The 18937-nt window shown below is 42.2% G+C and overlaps 1 protein-coding gene across 1 annotated transcript in view; it reads right to left on the bottom strand.

Annotated features, from left to right (window-relative positions):
* The window catches only part of TET3 (tet methylcytosine dioxygenase 3), a 360566-nt gene that overhangs the window by 31416 nt on the left and 310213 nt on the right, over nt 1–18937 (bottom strand). Inside the window, 4 exon segments of the mRNA XM_033950022.1 lie at nt 6500–6589; nt 8200–8350; nt 9604–9812; nt 15905–15998. Of these exon segments, the coding sequence (XP_033805913.1) occupies nt 6500–6589; nt 8200–8350; nt 9604–9812; nt 15905–15998 (544 nt within the window).

Genomic DNA, 18937 nt, shown 5'->3' with positions numbered 1-18937 from the left:
GAGGGAGTTCGTTCTAACGATTGACCACCCGTTCTGTGAAGAAATACTTTCTGGAATCACTATGAAATTTCCCTCCCCTGATTTTCAGCGGATGCCCTCTGGTGGACGAGGGTCCTATATGACAGAAGATATCCTCTTCCACCTCGATCTTGCCTGTGATATATTTAAACGTCTCAATCATGTCTCCTCTCTCTCTTCGTTCCTCAAGTGAGTACAGCCACAGTTTATTCAGCCTTACTTCATACGGGAGATCCTTGAGCCCCGAGACCATCCTGGTGGCCATTCGCTGAACCGACTCAATTCTTAGCACATCTTTCCGGTAATGTGGTCTCTAGAATTTAACACAATATTCTAGATGAAGTCTCACCATGGATCTGTACAACGGCATTATGACTTCTGGCATCCTGCTGACAAAACCTCTACGGATACAACCCATCATTTGCCTTGCCTTGGAGGAAGCCTTTTCCACTTGATTGGAGGTTTTCATGTCATCACTAAAGATAACTCCTAAATCACGTTCTGCCATGGCCTAGCTAAGGTCTCGCCATTCAGTGTGTAAGTTCTGCACGGGTTTCTTCTACCCAGGTGCATTACTTTACATTTTTTAGCATTGAAGCTGAGCTGCCAAGTCGATGACCATTGTTCCAATAGTAGTAGGTCCTGCGTCATACTATCTGGCAAAGTGTTTTGACCTACTATGTTGCATAGATTGGCATCGTCATCGAACAATGATACTTTTCCCCTAAGCCCTTGGGTCATATCGCTTATGAATATGTTGAATAGGATCGGGCCCAAGACCGAGCCCTGTGGCACTCCACTGGCCACATCTGACGCCTTGGAGGGGGTACCGTTTACCACCACCCTCTGAAGTCTACCGCTGGGCCAATCCTTAACCCATGCAGTTAGTGTCCCCCCTAATCCTAGTGATTTCAGCTTATTCAATAACCTGCGGTGCGGGACGCTATCAAAAGCTTTGCTGAAGTCCAAATACACCATGTCTAGGGCCTCCCCGGCATCCAGTTGTCTTGTTACCCAGTCGAAGAAGCTAATCAGATTTGATTGGCAGGACCTGCCCTTGGTAAATCCGTGTTGATGGGGATCGCGCAGATTTTCTTCGTCCAGGATTGTATCGAGTTTTTGTTTGATCAGTGTTTCCATGAGTTTGCTGACTATGTATGTGAGACTCACTGGTCTGTAATTTGCCGTCTCTGTCCTGCAGCCCTTTTTGTGGAGGGGAATAACGTTAGCTGTTTCCAGTCCAATGGGACTCTTCCCGTGCCCAGGGAAAGATTTAAGAGCGTGGATAATGGTTCTGCCAGGACCTCACTCAACTATCTGAGCACCCTGGGGTGTAGGTTTTCTGGTCCCATGGCTTTGTTTACTTTGAGTCTTGATAGTTCGCAGTAGACATTACTGGGCGTAAACTCGAAATCTTGAAATGGGTCTTTTTGGCTTTCCCTTGTCCGTAACTGTGGGCCGGATCCCGGCGCCTCACAGGTGAAGACTGAGCAGAAGTATTCATTCAGTAGTTCGGCCTTAATGGCATCCGATTCTGCATAATTTCCATCCGATTTCCTTAGTCGTTCTATTCCATCTTTGTTTCTTCTCCTGTCACTGATATACTTAAAGAAGGATTTATCCCCTTTCCTAATGTTCCACGCTAGATTCTCCTCAATCCGGAGCTTGGCCTCTCTGACTGCTTTTTTGACAGCTTTAGACCTATCCAGATAGTCTTCTTTTGCCTCCCACTTACCTAAATGTTTGTAGGCAATAAATGCTTTTTTCTTCTCTTTAACGAGGTCTGAAATTTCAGTGCTGAACCACTGGGGTCTCTTGTTTCTCCAACTTTTGCTAACTGATTTTATAAAGAGATTTGTTGCTTCGTGCAAGGTGGATTTCAGAGTTGACCACATAGTCTCCACATTGTCAGTTTGTGCTTGGTTTTGTAGCTCCCAATGGACAAACTGTCCCATGCGTTCGAAGTCTGTGCCCCTAAAGTTGAGGACCCTCGTTGCTGTGTTTGATCTAGAGAAACCTTTCTTGAGGTTAAGCCATACCATGTTATGGTCACTGGAGGCCAGTGTATCGCCAACCGAAACCTCTGATATGCTGTCTCCATTGGTGAGTACCAGATCCAGTATCACCTGGTCTCTAGTGGGCTCCAATACCTGTTGTCTGAGTCGTGCACCCTTTAGGGAGGTTAATATTCTTCTGCTGCCACAGGTAGTGGCAGAGAGTGTGTTCCAATCTGCATCGGGCATGTTGAAGTCCCCTAGCAGCACTGTATCTCCACGCAACGTGATGTTCTCTATATCTTCGATCAGTTCTATATCTTTGTCTTCCTGTTGTCTTGGAGGTTTATATATGACACCAAGATACAGGCATTTTTCGTTCCCTCTGGCCAGGTTCACCCAGAGGGATTCCCCGGTGTATCTAACATCCGTGATTCTTGTAGTTTTGATATTTTCTTTAGTGTATAGTCCCACCCCTCCTCCTAACCTGCCCTCTCTGTTCCGACGAAGTAAGTTGTAGCCCGGTATGACCATATCCCACCCGTGCCACTACATCTAGGTCTACGTTCATTATTTCAGTCTCTAATTCCAGAATTTTATTGCCCAAACTGTGTGCATTAACATACATAGCCCTCCAAACCTTATTGTTGTTAAGCCCCTGCGAAGAGATTCCCTTTTGATGTAGTGTGACTCCTAAATTATTGTGTACAGTATGGGTACTTACCTTGGACTCAGACTAAGGACTTTTCCTCCAGGACATTATCCAAACCTTTCCTAAAACCAGCTACACTATCCACTCTTACCACAACCTCTGGCAATGCATTCCAGTGAGTGAAAAAATATTTCCTCCTCTTGGTTTTAAAAGTATTTTCCTGTAACTTCATTGAGTGACCCCTAGTCTTTGTAATTTTTGATGGAGTGAAAAATCAATCCATTTGTACCCGTTCTACTCCATTCAGGATTTGGTAGACGTCAATCATATCTCCCCTCAGTTGTCTCTTTTCCAAACTGAAGAGCCCTAACCTTTTTAGTCTTTCCTCATTTGAGAGGCGTTCCATCCCCTTTATCACCTTGGTCGCTCTTCTTTGAACCTTTTCTAGTACCACTATATCTTTCTTGAGATAAAGAGACCAGAATTGAATGCAGTACTCTAGGTGAGGTTGCACCATGGAGCAATACAGAGGCATTATAACATTCTTAGTCATGTTAACCATCCCATTTATAATAATTCCTAGATCTTGTTTGCATTTTTGGCCGCCACCACACATTGGGTGGAAGGTTTCATTGTATTGTCTACAATAACACCCAGATCTTTTTCTTGAGTGCTAATTCCTAAGGTGGACCCTAGCATCTGGTAACTGTGATTTGGGTTATTCTTCCCAATGTGCATCACTTTGCATTTGTCCACATAAAATTTCATCTGCTACTTGGATGCCCAGTCTTCCAATCTCCTAAGGTCTGCCTGCAATTTTTTACAATCTGCATCCGTTTTAACAACTTTGAACAGTTTGGTGTCACCTGCAAATTTAATCACCTCACTCATTTTTCCAATTTCCAGATCATTTATAAATAAGTTAAATAGCACCGGTCCATGTGGCACTTCACTGTTTACTCTCCTCCATTGATAAAAATGACCATTTAACCCTACCCTCTGTTTTCTATCCGATAACCAATTCCTAATCCGTAACTGAACTTTGTCACCTATCCCATGACTCTAATTTTCTCAGGAGCCTCTCATGAAGAACTTTGTCAAAAGCTTTCTGAAAATCTAGATACACTACATCAACCGACTTACCTTTATCCACATGTCTATTCACACCTTCAAACAAGTCAAGTAAATTGATGAGGCAAGATCTCCCTCGGCTGAACCCACACTGACTCTGTCCTATTAAATCATGTTTGTCTATGTGTTCCACAATTTTATTTTTTATAAGTGTTTCCACCATTTTGCCTGGGACTGAAGTCAGGCTTACCAGTCTAATTTCCTGGATCTCCCCTGGACCCCTTTTTAAAAGTCAACATAACATTGGCCACCCTCCAATCTTCAGCTACTAAAGACAGTTTTAGCGACAGGTTACAGATCATTAAAAGCAGGTGAGAAATTTCATATTTGAGTTCTTTTAGTACCCTGGGAGGTATACCATCTGGTCCAGGTGATTTATCACTTTTTAACTTGTCAATTTGGTTTAGTATATCTTCCACATTCACTGAGATTTCTTTTAGTTCCTCCGCATCATCACCCTTGAAAACCATTTCCAGTTCACATAGATGTGTTACATCTTCTTTCGTAAAGACCAAAGCAAATAATTCAGTCTCTTCACTATGGCATTATCCTCCCTGAGCACCCCTTTTGTTCCTTGATCATCCAATGGTCCCATGGATTCCCTCATAGGTTTTCAGCTTCTAATGTACCTAAAAAATTTGTTATGAGTTTTTGCCTCTTTGGCAAGTTTCTCTTCATATTCTTTCTTAGCTTTTTTTTAATCAATGCTTTCCTTCTAACTTGCCAGTGCTTGTATCTTTTCTTATTTTCTTTATTCGGATCCTTTTTCCATTCTTTAAAGGATGGGGGGGGGGTTTCCCTAATAGCCTCTTTCACTTCACCTTTTAACCTTTCTGGCTCTTGTTTCCACCTTTGTTAATACTTGGAATACATCTGGTCTGGGATTCCACAATGGTATTTTAAAATACCATCCATGTCTGGTTTACAGTCCTAACCTTTGCAACTGATCCTTTAACTTCTTTTTAAACATTCTCCTCATTTTTGCCTCTACAGTAGATTTCTTTTGCGACATTACTCCAGGTATCAGCTCAAATTTCATCACATTATGATCACCGTTTCCCAGTGGACTCAACACAGTTAACTCCTGTACTATGCTTTGCATTCCACTAAGGACCAACTCTATAATAGTTCCCCCTCTTTTCGATTCTCAGACCAGTTGCTCCAAGAAGTAGTTATTTATGACATCTAGGAATTTTACCTCTCTATTCCCTGATGTAACATTTAACCAGTCAATGTCGGGGTAATTGAAATCACTAAGCAAACCACCTTATGCCCTATATGGAAATAAAGGGGCCCCTCACGTCACTGCTAACCCTACTGAATTGCACACTCATACATACATAACCACATTGGAACAAAGGCATTCAAAAAGAAGTGGAGAAAAAACCTCAGTTTGGCTTCATAGGTTTAAAAAAAAAAAAACCTCCACTTCTTATAAACAGCTTCACTCGTTTGTTGTTATGATATTCTGGTTGCAAGACGACTGTAGCTAAATGTTCTGTTACTTTTCCACAGTTCCCTGGGACCTTTACACAGTTATTGTGAATGTGTAGACTCTGCATTTGTTACTGTTGGTGTGCTGGCGTTTTGCATCAACAAGGGGTTTTCCCTCCGAGCTGCTGTGGAGTCCCTACTTTTCTTTATCTGCACTGTGACATCACACATGGAAGATCTAATTTGAGCGAAGCTGTTTATAAGAAGTGGAGGTTTTTTTCTACCTATGAAGCCAAACTGAGGGTTTTTTTTCTCCACTTCTTTTTGAATGCCTTTGTTCCAATGTGGTTATGTATGTGTGAGTGTGCAATTCAGTAGGGTTAGCAGTGATGTGTGGGGGCCCCTTTATTTCCATATAGGGCATAAGGTGGTTTGCTTAGAGTGATTTTGTGTGCCCTTTCCTTAGGATTAGTGGTAATTGAAATCACCCATTATTATACTGTTGCCCAATTTGCCAGCTTTCCTAATCTCTGAAAACATTTCATCTGTCTGCTCATTATGTCCCGGGGGACGGTAGTATAACCCTACCTTTATATTCCTTCCCTTCACACATGGAATTTCTATCCATATGGATTCCACATTGCTATCTATGTCATGCAGAATGTTCATTTTATTTGATTCAATTCCCTCTTTAACATATAGCACAGCCCCCCTCCAATTTGATCTACTCTATCCTTGTGATATAATTTGTACCCAGGTAATACAGTGTCCCATTGATTATCTTTCTTCCACCAGATCTCTGAGATGCCTATTATATCTACATCATTCACTGCTATATACTCTAACTCTCCTACTTTATTTTTTAGACTTATAGCATTTGTATACAGACATTTCAAATTGTGTTTTTTCATTCTATCTACAGGCTGCTGAGAAGATGACAGGGATAACTTGACATCTTTACTCTGCTTCCCTCTTAAGCACTCTTGGCTTTCTGCCACCATTTTTGAAACCTCTCTATTAAGACTCCCTAAATGTTCTGATTCAACAGTATCCTTTAAGGATACTCCACACTGCACCATCTGCTGTCAGTACTAGAAATACAATTATTCTAAAATTTACCTGTGTAATAATAAGTGTATTATCTGTTACTAACTATTTTATAGAATTGTCTCCAAATTTTCTTCCACTAGCGTAATAAACTGAACCTGGTCAGAGCAATAAGCTCTGCTGTTAAGACAAAAATAAAATGGCTAATGCTCTCACTCTTTACCTGATTCTGATAAGCCTGTGGTGCCAGCTTTTTATACAAAGGTGCAACTTCTGTGGCCAGGTCCTGAAAACTGTTTCTTAGCACATCTTCCTGTTGAAAGACAAAAGCAAACGTTCTAAGCATTATTGTGAAATTGAGCTAACAGCTACCATATGCTAAAACTAGCCAATGTGGGGAAAAATTCCAAGCTGTTTAGTACAGTTGGAGAAGAAACAGGACAGGTTATGGACAAAGATAACTATATGGCGCCAGAAAACAAGAGGACGGATTGAGACATCCAGATTGTATTTCCATTGTTTTCAATGGAAGTAAAACCTGGATGTCTCAATCCATCCTCCTTTTTCTGGAGCCATATGGTAACCCTAAACGTGGTATGTTACTACACACTGTCAAAGCTGCTGAAAGCGCAGGTACAGTCAAGTTACCAGCACCTGCATTTATTTCTCTCCCAGACTCTCTCTGAAGCACACGTTATTTTGTTTCTTCAGTTGGTTTCCTTTTTTATCTCTTCTGTCTTATCGGCAGACTGATCCCATGAAGTGTGTCCTGGGATGCCTCATGCAGAGTCAGGTGCTGACATTTTTCAAGATGCTAATCTAAAGGCAGAAGCAAATGGGCATTGCTCTTGGAGAAGGTGGACCTCTAGGGGGTCTACTAGAGGGATCACTGGATTAGCAAGGTCTCTTATGGAGTCAGATGGGAGGAGATGGCAAAGATGTATGTTTGGGGGTTCAGGATTGGGGGGGGCAATCTGGAGAGGCTACTTGGGCTACCAGGGAAATTTTTTTGGCTAATCAAGTCTGCGCTAGCATCAACTGGAGGTCTTCCAGGGATGCAGCCCTCTCCAAAAATATCCCAAGACTCTGCTAAACGTAAAATATCATCTCTTCACCTCTGATGGTCTCCTCCATAACAGTCCCTATTCCCCAAACCAACATAAGATTAGAAACACTGGGAACTGGAAAGCCCTGGACTTCCTGCATAGTACAATATTTTGCTCCTTTGGTTCATGATTTCTTCTTAAAGGTTCACTATCAGAGTTGGCAAAATGGAAATTTGAAAAGCTTTATGGCATTACAGTTCTGAAGGAGCGCCAGCAATAAGCAGCCTGAAAGAAGGAGATAACTTCCTCTGGCTCAGCTGGATCCTTTACAGCTGCTGTGCACTGGTCGTCATTTCCATCTGCATATCTTTGCTTATATTAGGCAAGTAAACCAACATCAGCCAATGTGCTCTGATATCATGTGCCATTAAAAAGATTGGCCCCCTGATCCCTCCCAGGGATGGCCTCATGGCTTAAGCTGTTCCATAGTAGCATGGGCATCCAAATTCAAATGCCATCTCCTATCTGTCAGGGTTGGTTAACCTGGGTATATCTTGGAGAGGGAGGGAAAATGGCTTTTTCTATTGTGAGCATTCCTATTGGCCAAGGAGCATTACTGAGAGGGAACTGCCTCAGAGTCATTAGACTAAATAAAGGGGCTGTTAGATGCCTAACATTTCAATTATATGACAACAGGAATAAATGGAAACTATAAAAATAATTACACTGAGATAACCCATAAGATATTTAATCTAATAAGTTCTCTTCCTCGGGCAATATCAACAAATCAAATGTGAATGGCAGGGAAGTCTTATCTTTATCAGAATTTCTAATGCTCTTCCAGAAACTCCTGACAGTGTCCCAGCGCAGCACTTACCTCTTTGGGATTGTCCCCTACCAATCGGAACTTGCGTGGCGTTTTGCTTCGAGCGTATTTGCAGCCATTGAAATACATGCTCCAAGAGCAGCCGAAAGAGAAGGAGGCACCACAGCTGTTGGGGTCTTTGCCTTGACATGCACATGTGCGGCTGCAAGAGAAAGCACATCCAAATGACCCACAAAAGCTAGCAGAGGTCTGGCCACCAAGATGCATTTTATCAAACTTAAACATGCAAATCAATCAATTAACTTTGCTTTATAAACCATCATGCCACACTGTCTGAAATTCTAAGGGTTTGTCTTTCTCAGCCTGGGCTATGCCAGGTACATTAAATTAGATATAATTCAAGCCATTCATGAAGCAACTTGTAATGCTATGTGATGGGTCGAAGAAATAGAAACATAGAAAAAAGCAGCAGAAAAGGCCTATAGCCCACCAAGTCTGCCCATTCCAAGTATCCCCTCCCCTGAATTTACTCCCTTAAAGATCCCACGTGAGCATCCCATTTTCTCTTAAAATCCGTCACGCTGCTGGCCTTTATCACCTGGAGTGGGAGTCTGTTCCAATGATCCACTACTCTTTCGGTGAAGAAGTACTTCCTGTAGTCGCCATGAAACTTCCCTCCCCTGATTTTCAGTGATGTAGTAAGGAGGGGTGGGGGATGGGGGATGGCGGTCCGCCCCAGGCCTCCTCCTCTCTGCCCCCACTTCTTCCCGCTCCTCCCCTCGCCAAGCACGCATCCCATGCCCCTTCCCTTCCCCTATACCTCTAGTGGTTCACCACTGAGAGCAACAACTTCAACGTGCTCCTCGTGACTTCGTTGTCTCTCCCGCTGACATCACTTCCTGGTGCCACACATAGGAAGTGACATCAGAGGGAGAGCTGACGGGGTTGCGAGGAGCACGTTGTAAGTTTTTGTTACTCGCGGCAGTGAACAAATAGAGGTACAGGGGAAGGGAAGGGGGGGCGCACGCTGGATCGGTGGAGGGAGGGGGCGGAGACAAGGGCAGGGGAGGGGCACCACTAAAACCACTAAAAATTGATGTATCTTCCTTTATGTTAAGATACATCCATTTTTAGTGGTTTCAGTGGTGTGGCGAGGGTAAGAGGCGCCCGGGATGGTGGTGCCCCTCCCCTGCTCCACCGATCCTGTGTGTGCCCCCCTTCCCTTCCCCTGTACCTCAAGTTGTTAACCGCCACGAGTAACAAAAACTTACAACGTGCTCCTCACAACCCCGTCAGCTCTCCCTCTGATGTCACTTCCTTTGTGTGGCACCCGGAAGTGATGTCAGTGGGAGATACAATGAAGTCGCAAGGAGCACGTTGGCCCTAGGAACTCAGCTCCTGAGATTCATCCTCAAGGCTCCACTAGTCGGCGCAAGAATCAGAGGCAGAACTTACTCATCATTCAGGCCACATCTGCGGGTTGTAGGGTTCCCATGCTTGGTGATGGTGTCAGTGAGCTCCTGGTATAACGTGTCACCCAGGGAGCGGGGGATCCCTTCCCAGGCCATGATCAAAATGATGATCACGGCATTCTCACAGTGGTGGCCAGAGCGATGACGCACCAAGCAGAGCAGCTTCTCCTCCTCACTATGTCTTCTGATCACCTACAGGGCACAAACCCATCATGAAACATTACCAGCGTGAATGGTTAAGAAACTGAGACTTCAAAAAGGCCCAAGGGCATTTTCAAACTGAAATCTAAAAGTCTAAGCTCTATAGGGCAGGGACTTTCCTTTAATTTTGGGAGCTATCTATAATTTACATTACAAATTCGGGCTAAGGTTACATTGTTCAGAATTGTGCAGACTACTACTGCTATTTAAAAATTACAAACAAAATGAGGTTCCAGTGCTTCTTGGAGAGGTTAGAGCATAAGAGAGAAAAAGTCTATGGACTAGCACCAGAATCCAGGAATTGTTCTAGTTATGCTCTTTTCTGCAATCTAATTTTATCTTACAATTAGGGCTAAATATTTAAACTCTGTGATTTGGCATTTAGTTTACAAAACAAAACGGAAATTCAGACAGGTGTACAAGATGTAGGCAAATGTTAACAAAATATCTGTTGTGCACAAATGGACCACCTTTTTACAGATCATGGGATCCGACACGGTCCATGTTTCGATCAACATGTCTTCATCAGGGGTCGCCAGGTATGGTGGTTGAAAAGGCTCGCAACAAATTTTGCCTGATTCTATGAAGTCTAGAAAAGCTGGAGCCATAGTTGATTGAAACTCGGACTGTGTCAGGACCCCATGATCTGTAAAAAGGTGGTTTGTTCGCCACAAATATTTTGTTTGTTGAAATAAACATTTGTCTGCATCTTGTACAGTTGTGTGCAGTTTTATTTCGTTTTGTATCGTTTGTGCCCTCACTGCAGATTTGTTGGATTTTGTCCTTGTTCAACTCTTATCTGGCATTTATAACATAACATAACAATCAGCTTATATACCGCAGGGCCGTGAAGTTCTATGCGGTTTAAAAAAGATAAAATATACAATTAGAAGAAAGTTAAATACCCAAATAATTAGAAAATAAGACTATAAGGTCTGAACGGTATACTAAGTTTGAAATCTCCATATAAATTCAAACTAATTACCCAAGTATTTAATAAACAAATATGTCTTTAACTGCCTCTTTTACAAAGCCACGTGGCAACGGCCCCAAAGCCCTTTAAATCTCTATGGGCTTCGGGGCTATTAGCGCAGCAAAGCCGCTAGTGCAGCTTTGTAAAGGAGACCGTAAATGTCTCCTAAATTCCACATAGGAGCCTGAAGACATGATCAAATGTTCCAAATCCTTGCTCCATAATGCCACCTGGTATGACAAAAGGTGTTGATGATTTTTTTTAAGTTTACAACCTTTAATAAGCAGGAAAATGAAATTCAAAAGCGAACTTCACAGCATGTAGAATATTCACAGATATTCAGCACCACTCTCTGGATCAAGGGGTCCTCAAAGTCCCTCCTTGAGGGCAGAATCCAGTCGGGTTTTCAGGATTTCCCCAATGAATATGCATGAGATCTATGTGCATGCACTGCTTTCAATGCATATTCATTGGGGAAATCCTGAAAACACGACTGGATTCGGCCCTCAAGGAGGGACTTAGGGGACCCCTGCTCTGGATAGTGAGCGGCATTGAATATCCAGTTACAGCAATGAGTACCACCGTGATCCGGATAGAAGTGATATTCAAACTGGTATCTAAACAGCTGAGCAAAGTTAAGACAGTGACTTTTCAGTCCTAATTTTTTTTTTTTTTTTTAAATCATATTTATTAAGGAATCAAAGACAATCAGGCAACAAGAAACAATACGTAACATCTGAGACAGTGCAGAATACAAGCAAAAGTATAGAATTAAATTTGAACAGTATCTTACAGCGCCACAGGATGCCATCCAATAATCAAGATTGGCTAGAATCAACATAGTACACTACTGAACATTGGCCTCCATCTAAGTGATGAACATAAATGGTAGAGGCACCATACAATAATATAATGCCCCAGTCCCTCAATTCCTTATTTAGCTTTTATCCCCAGAACCCTCCAGCCAACCAAACACAGCCAAGAGAGCATCATCACACACACACCATTCATCCCAAAACCACCCATACAAAGACAGTTAAGGTCTACCCTACCCCCTATGCGGGAGACTAGCGGTAGATATATAAAGGCAGTCCACAGGGCTTTGTAAGCCTGGACATCGAGATTCAGGGCAGATTTATAGTAACATAGTTCAAAGCAAGCCACCTCTGTCATATGGTACATCGTCTTCCTATATCCAGTTTTGCAGGATAATTTTCCGAACCACTAGCAAGATCATATAAATAAAGCGCCTCTGAGGGATACTCAAGCCCTGTAACAGTGTGCTATAATCCCATTCTAGATCTCTCTGAAGTACTAACTGTAGCTGCCGAAAAGAGCAATTCCAAAGAACCAAGTGTGGACGTTCCAAGAAGGAATTACCACTCTCGCCAGCTCTCCCATGCACCACCCCAGCACTATTCAGATAGTGCTGAAGGCAGTTTGTAAGGATTTTCAGTGATTATTTCTTAAATCTTACTACTGAATCTCCAGAACCAGCACTGGCTAAGCCAGGAGTGTGCAACTCCGGTCCTCGAAGGCCGGAATCCAGTTGGGTTTTCAGGATTTCCCCAATGAATATGCATGAGATCTATTTGCATGCACTGCTTTCAATGCATATTCATCGGAGAAATCCTGAAAACCTGACTGGATTGCGGCCCTCAAGGACCGGAGTTGCCCACCCCTGGGCTAAGCCAATTATCCAGAAAATGACTGCCCTTATCCAGCTAAAAGCCTTTGAACATCAGCCCCTACAATTATTACTATTTTGTATATTTTTTCCCCTTTTATTTTAACCATTTTGGCCCTGATTCTATAAAGTCCGTCTAACGTTAGGGTGCAAATATCGGTGCCTAACTTAATTGAACAACAGGCCTAATCGATGCCGATACTGGCACTCAGCACCTCACAATCGACTAATTGAAAATTAGGTGCCTAACTCGAAAAACTTGGATCTATAAAAAGTAGGTGCCTACGAACACGCGTTGTGGCTCCACTCTCTTGGCTTCTGCGCAAGCAATTGCCTTGTTGGGCTGACATTTTGCTATTTTCTTTCTTTGGGCACAAAGAGTGCTACTAACCGCTTGTTTGAGCGGTTGTTCCTTTTGGCTCGCAAGTGTATGTTGAGAAACTAGTGACAGAACAGCTCCCCTTCTGTGATGGAAAAATAGAAGTGGAGAAATGAAATTTAAGTTTTGTTATGTATGGAGCATTTGGACGTTAAAAGAGTTGGGCTTTTTTGTTAAGACACGTTAGGGATTGGTTTTTGAGGATGATTTGTTTACCCCATTGTCATATGAAAAGGCATTTTTTTATCCATATCATTTATTGTTTTTAATTCAAGTGCCGAGTTCAAGATTACCAGATTATCTAAAAGGTAATTCAATTTTGATTCCATTAAGATCTGTATGTAATAAATTATGGGATTATCATCAGTTTGTTACGGATTTTTTGTCTCTTCAGGGAAATGGAGATTTTACCCCGGGTATGAATAATGTCATTTTTAGATCCTGGGCAAATAAAGGGGTTAGGTTTATTGCTCAGATTTTGGATGAGTCTGGGAGGTTGAGGAGATTTCCAGAACTATCCTTAACCGTTGGAAATGGGCCAGGGTCATTGTATGGATATATGCAATTACAACATTATGTGAGTCAAATAAGAAGAGGGGGTCTTTCATTGGGTGTTCGTGAAAGGTTTATAAATTTTTTTAATCAGTGTAATGAGGTTCCTATCTCTATATCTATGTTGCATAAGTTGTGGTGGGGTTTGATTCCAAATAGTACATATGATAGTATTATACAAAAATGGTGTGATGAGTTGGGAACTCAATTATCACTTCAAGATTTTAGTCAAGCTATTCATCGTTTGCCTAAAATTATTACGGGGTATGTTTGGAGAGAATGTATGTATAGAGTTTTGCATAGGGCATATTTCTCACAGTTACAAGCATTTCATGCAGATTTAGTTAATTCTCCTATTTGTATCAAATGTGAGAAAGATCCGAATACTTTATCTCATGCATTGTGGCAATGTCAGCTTATTAAATCTTTCTGGTCTGCCATCCTATTATTTTTAGGTTCATTATGGAATTGTCAATTGGTGGAATCTCCAAGGGGTGTGTTATTTGGTAAAGCTACGGCTTGTGGGGTTTTTGGATAAGGAAGAAGTATTCTATTCCAAAAGGCATGTATGATTGCAATATTGGTTACAGAAAGATCCTCCTAGTTATTGGCATTGGAGGAACCAATTTCATCGTTTAATTTTATTTGAGGTTTGGGAGGTTCGTAAATTTCCAAGACGAACTCGTTTTTGGTTTGTTTGTTTTTTTGAAAATTTGGGACCCTTATATACAAACTTTATCCTCTAGATCAAGAAGTATGATTCTTAATGCTTCACTGAAGCTTTGCAAACATTCTTTGTATTCTAAAACCTGCTTCTTGGTGTCACCTTTCATTCTGGGATAGGGGTGGGAATAGGAGGGATGATAGTAATATATGTGGAATTGCTTGAATTGTATTTTTGTTTAATTCATTCATTACAATGTTATAAAAATAATAATTAAAACAATAGGGGGGGAAGGAGGGGTGAAAGGGAAGGGGGTAGGCAACAGAGGGAGGGTATAGAGGTATGTAATGGGTAATATGGAAATTTATTTTGAAGGAATGATAGGCATATGTTTGAAAAGTAATATTGTGAATATAAATGTAATGATTATTTTATTGTATTATATTATTGGATATTTATTGGATTCCTTCAATAAAATGTTGTAAATTATAAAAGAGCCTCGCCTGCTGCATGGTGGTGTTTTTTTGTAGATTTGGTCACCTGTTTGGAATAATATGCTTCCTAGAGCCCACAGCTACTTATTGAAGATGTAATCTGGTTTGATTTGGCGGGGTTGGGTTGGTTCGGAATGGGCTGTTGTGTATTGTTCCTGGGTCTGCCATGAAGAAGTAATGTGTATGGCCCTGATTGTTTCATTTCTGTTCTCGTTGCGCGCGTGTGAGCCTTTACCTTCCCTCGTACCTCTTTAATTTTTCCTACGCGAGCAGCATTACAAACTTGCTGCCTGCATTGGTGTTGCCTCCCTCTGATGTCACTTCCAGGCCCTGCACCTAGGAAGTGACATCAGAGGGATAGCCGACACGACGTGGGCAGCAAGTTCGTGCTTTTGCTCTTGCCTGGAAAATTAAAAGGTACGAGGGACGGGAAAGGAGGCACGTGCAAGCGGCAGAGGGGGAGGGGGGTGCAGAAGAGGGTGGGGGGGGTGCCACATACCCTCGCTACACCAGTAGATTCATGCCTAAGAATTTATACTAACTGAACCCTGGTGTGAAATAAGTGAGAAATAAGTGGGGGGGGGGAAAGCTTTTAAGAAGCGACATCCCTGTTTTCCTCTCGTTACTCCCCATCCCTCTACCTTCCCTTTTATTTTTATTTATCATTATAATTAAAACTTCCCTATCCCCCAAAACCTCTCATTTCCAATCAGTCTTAACTCGTTATAGTACCAGGTTTACCCTCTTTTTATTTTATCGCACCTAAATCAAAAATTATATTAGACCTTTCTAATTTTTAATATTGTAAACTGTCCAGCTACATGTGATGGTCAGTATATCAAGCCATGAATAAACTTGAAACTCGAATCTTCACACTTAAATTGGGCCTGGATCAGGTGTACTCTGCAACTGTGTGTGGAACTTCTTGGAATGGCCATGACCTGCCCAGGACCCTCCATGGTCATGTACATTTTTCAGATCTGTGCGTAAGAATTTATACACACATCTTTATAGAATAGCATATAGCAAGATGCATACATAAATTATAATTAGTGCTAAACAGTGCTGATAATTGATTGTTAGCACCCAATTATTGGAGCTAATTGTCTCATTAAGCAGCTAAATTGTGCACATACGTGCCCAGCTTTGAGTGCTATATACAGAATTAGGAGTTTAATGCTGTCCATCCTCCTACTTTTATATAAAGCAGTCTACCTAGTCAGGTTTACTAGTCCACATGCACATCCCTTTTGGCAGTGTTTGCATTAGTATGAGCAAGGCTCCTGACTGCTGTCATTTATCATGCCACACAGTGCTCTGGAAGTGGTACTTACCCATTTAGCAATAGGACAGCCACGGGAGCTTTTGCCTTCCTTCCCTGTGTAAATCACCTTCTCAATTCTGATTGCTTTCCCTTTCTCTCCATATCTAGTTAAAACACAAAAAAAGGACCAATGTCAAAAGAAAAACATGGAACTGAAATCTTGGACTGGAATAAAATAAGAGCACCTTATCTGGTCATATCATGAGGAGATGAAAGATGGCCTAGCTAGCATACCCACAGTACTATCTCATACAGGGGCCTGTGGCTCTAACTAGGAGCACAGCTCACAGCACCCAATAACCATTTACATAGCGACCAACATTTCAAACTGATTACGGGATGTTAAACACAATACAAATGACATCTTCATGGACACAATGAAGGAACTTGCTCTATATTGGAGTGCTCAGCACCCACTAGCACTCACAGTGCTGGCTCCTATGACTGTCTAGCTTGTACAACTGATATGGAGGAACAGAGGCAGATCCAAGATGTGTAGCAGTGGGGAGGGAAAGTTTCTCTCCCAGATATCATACAGCATGGTCCTAAGACTAAGAGCAAGCAGAATCAGGTTCTTGTTTGCTTGGATATTTGGTGCCCTAGACCAGTGGTTCCCAACCCTGTCCTGGAGGACCACCAGTCAATCAGGTTTTCAGGATAGCCCTAATGAATATGCATGGAGCCGACTGGCATGCTTGTCACCTCCATTATATGCAAATATCTCTCATGCATATTCATTAGGGTTATTCCAAAAACCTGACTGACTGGTGGTCCTCCAGGACAGGGTTGGGAAACACTGCCCTAGACAGTTGCCTATGTTACCTGGCCCAAATCTAGTCCTACAGAAGAAAGGTATTAGGTTGCCTAATAGCAGCCATAATTAGAAAGTGGGGGGAAAGGAATCACCCATTCCAAAGGCATGCCCACTGGCTCCAAATTTGCATAACAGGGTTGATTCAATCCTTGTTTTACCCCAGGGGTGGACAACCACAGCCCTCAAGGTTCACAATCCAGTCAGATTTCCAAATACGGGGAGTGGGTGGCGCAGTGGTTAAAGCTACAGCCTCAGCACCCTGGGGTTGTGGGTTCAAACCCATGCTGCTCCTTGTGATCCTGAGCAAGTCACTTCATCCCCCTATTGCCCCAGGTACATTAGATAAATTATGAGCCCACCAGGACAGACAGGGAAAAATGCTTGAGTACCTGAATAAATTAATGTAAACAGTTCTGTGCTCCCTTGGTAGAACGGTATAGAAAATTGAATAAATGAATAAATATTTCCACAATGAACATGCATGTGATCTATTCACATACAATGGAAGCAGTACTTGCAAATCAGTCTCATGCATAGTCATTGGGAAAACCCGACTGGACTGTTGTGCTAAGGATTGTGCTTGCCCACCACTGCAGGGACTCATGGTGGTATTTATACTTAGGTTCTGTGATTACAAAATCAATCCTGTCCAGAAAATCTGGATCCAGATGACTTTATTTATTCATTCAACTTTCTATACCTTTCTCCCAAGGGAGCTCAGAACGGTTTACATTAATTTATTCAGGTACTTGAGCATTTTTCCCTGTCTGTCCTGGAAGGTTCACAATCTATCAAATGCAGTGGTTCTCAACCCTGTCCTGGAGGACCACCAGGCCAGTTGGGTTTTCAGGATAGCCGTAATGAATATGCATAGAGCAGGTTTGCATGCCTGGCACCTCCATTATATGCAGATTTCTCTCATGCATATTCATTAGGGCTATCCTGAAAACTGGACTGGCCTGGTGGTCTTCTAGGACAGAGTTTGGAACCACTGATCTAATGTACCTGGGGCAATGGGGGGATTAAGTGACTTGCCCAGGGTCACAAGGAGCAGCGTAGATTTGAACCCACAATCTCAGGGTGCTGAGGCTGTAGCTTTAACCACTACGCCACACTCTCCTCCCCCCTTCCCTTCCTATATGTCACTGCCTCCTAATAGTACGGCAGGCAAGCTATACATCCACCAGAGTTCAAACAAAAAGGTTCAGAAGGGAAATCTTCAGTTTGAAAACACACATTTTATTACAATCACAATATACAGGCAAAAGTGTAGAGTGGTTGCTTCATCCAAGGCTGTCCAACCTCAGCCCCAATGAATATGCATGAGATTTACTTGCCTTCAATGGAAGCAGTGCATATTCATTGGGGAAATCCTGAAAACCCAACTGGATTGCAGCCCTCGAGAACCCTGCTTCAGACTCTGGAAACTACAGATCCTTAAATCACCAGTCACCACAAGTGCATTCCGGCCCAATTTCCTGAGGAAGATCTGAAACTAGCTTTATTAAAGTGTACTACTTAGGAAATAATTCCCATTGCATAAAATGGGACTTGTGGTGAATAACGCACATTAATGTGTTAGCACTTTCTAGAACTTCCCTTATCAAAAAATGATGAAATAGAGAAATACTTTTTCTTTTTTTGTTTCTTCTGATCTTATTCTTTTTAAATTGTTTTTTCCTTTCTCACTTTTTATTCATATTCAACTAATAATGATTGAACTAGGGAAATAGAAACCACAAGTGCTCGCAGCAGCCTGATTTTTAGAACTCGTCTTCGTCATATCTGCCTTTTGCGGGCTATAATTGGTTTGTAGTACGTGTCAGAGGTTCCCATACCTGGTCCTGGAGGCACCCCAGTGAAGGCAGGGCATGCAAATCTGTACAATGGATATTTATTGTGGATATTCTGGAATACCCGACTGGCTGGGGAACCCTGGTATATGTAGTCCTTGGAGAAGATCAGACTCAGCCTTCTGGTAAATACTTGAAAATTACCTACTGTTTCTTAAGTAGCTTAAAAATAATCAACTTTGAATAGCAAACCCATTTTTACATCAAAGTCCATGCAGAGATGCCAAGTTACCCAGAGATGTGAGGGCAGTCCTGGATTTCTGACCACCCAATCCTGGTGCATTATGGAATTTGAAAGCACTGATTTCAATGGGCAGGCTCAAGCACTATAAAATCCACACTGCTTTGGGAAGTAAATTCAAAACCAGGACGAGCC

This window comes from Geotrypetes seraphini, chromosome 6 (genome assembly GCF_902459505.1).
Source record: "Geotrypetes seraphini chromosome 6, aGeoSer1.1, whole genome shotgun sequence".
In the NCBI taxonomy this organism is placed as follows: domain Eukaryota; kingdom Metazoa; phylum Chordata; class Amphibia; order Gymnophiona; family Dermophiidae; genus Geotrypetes; species Geotrypetes seraphini.
This window is presented reverse-complemented; position numbering and strand designations above follow the sequence as displayed.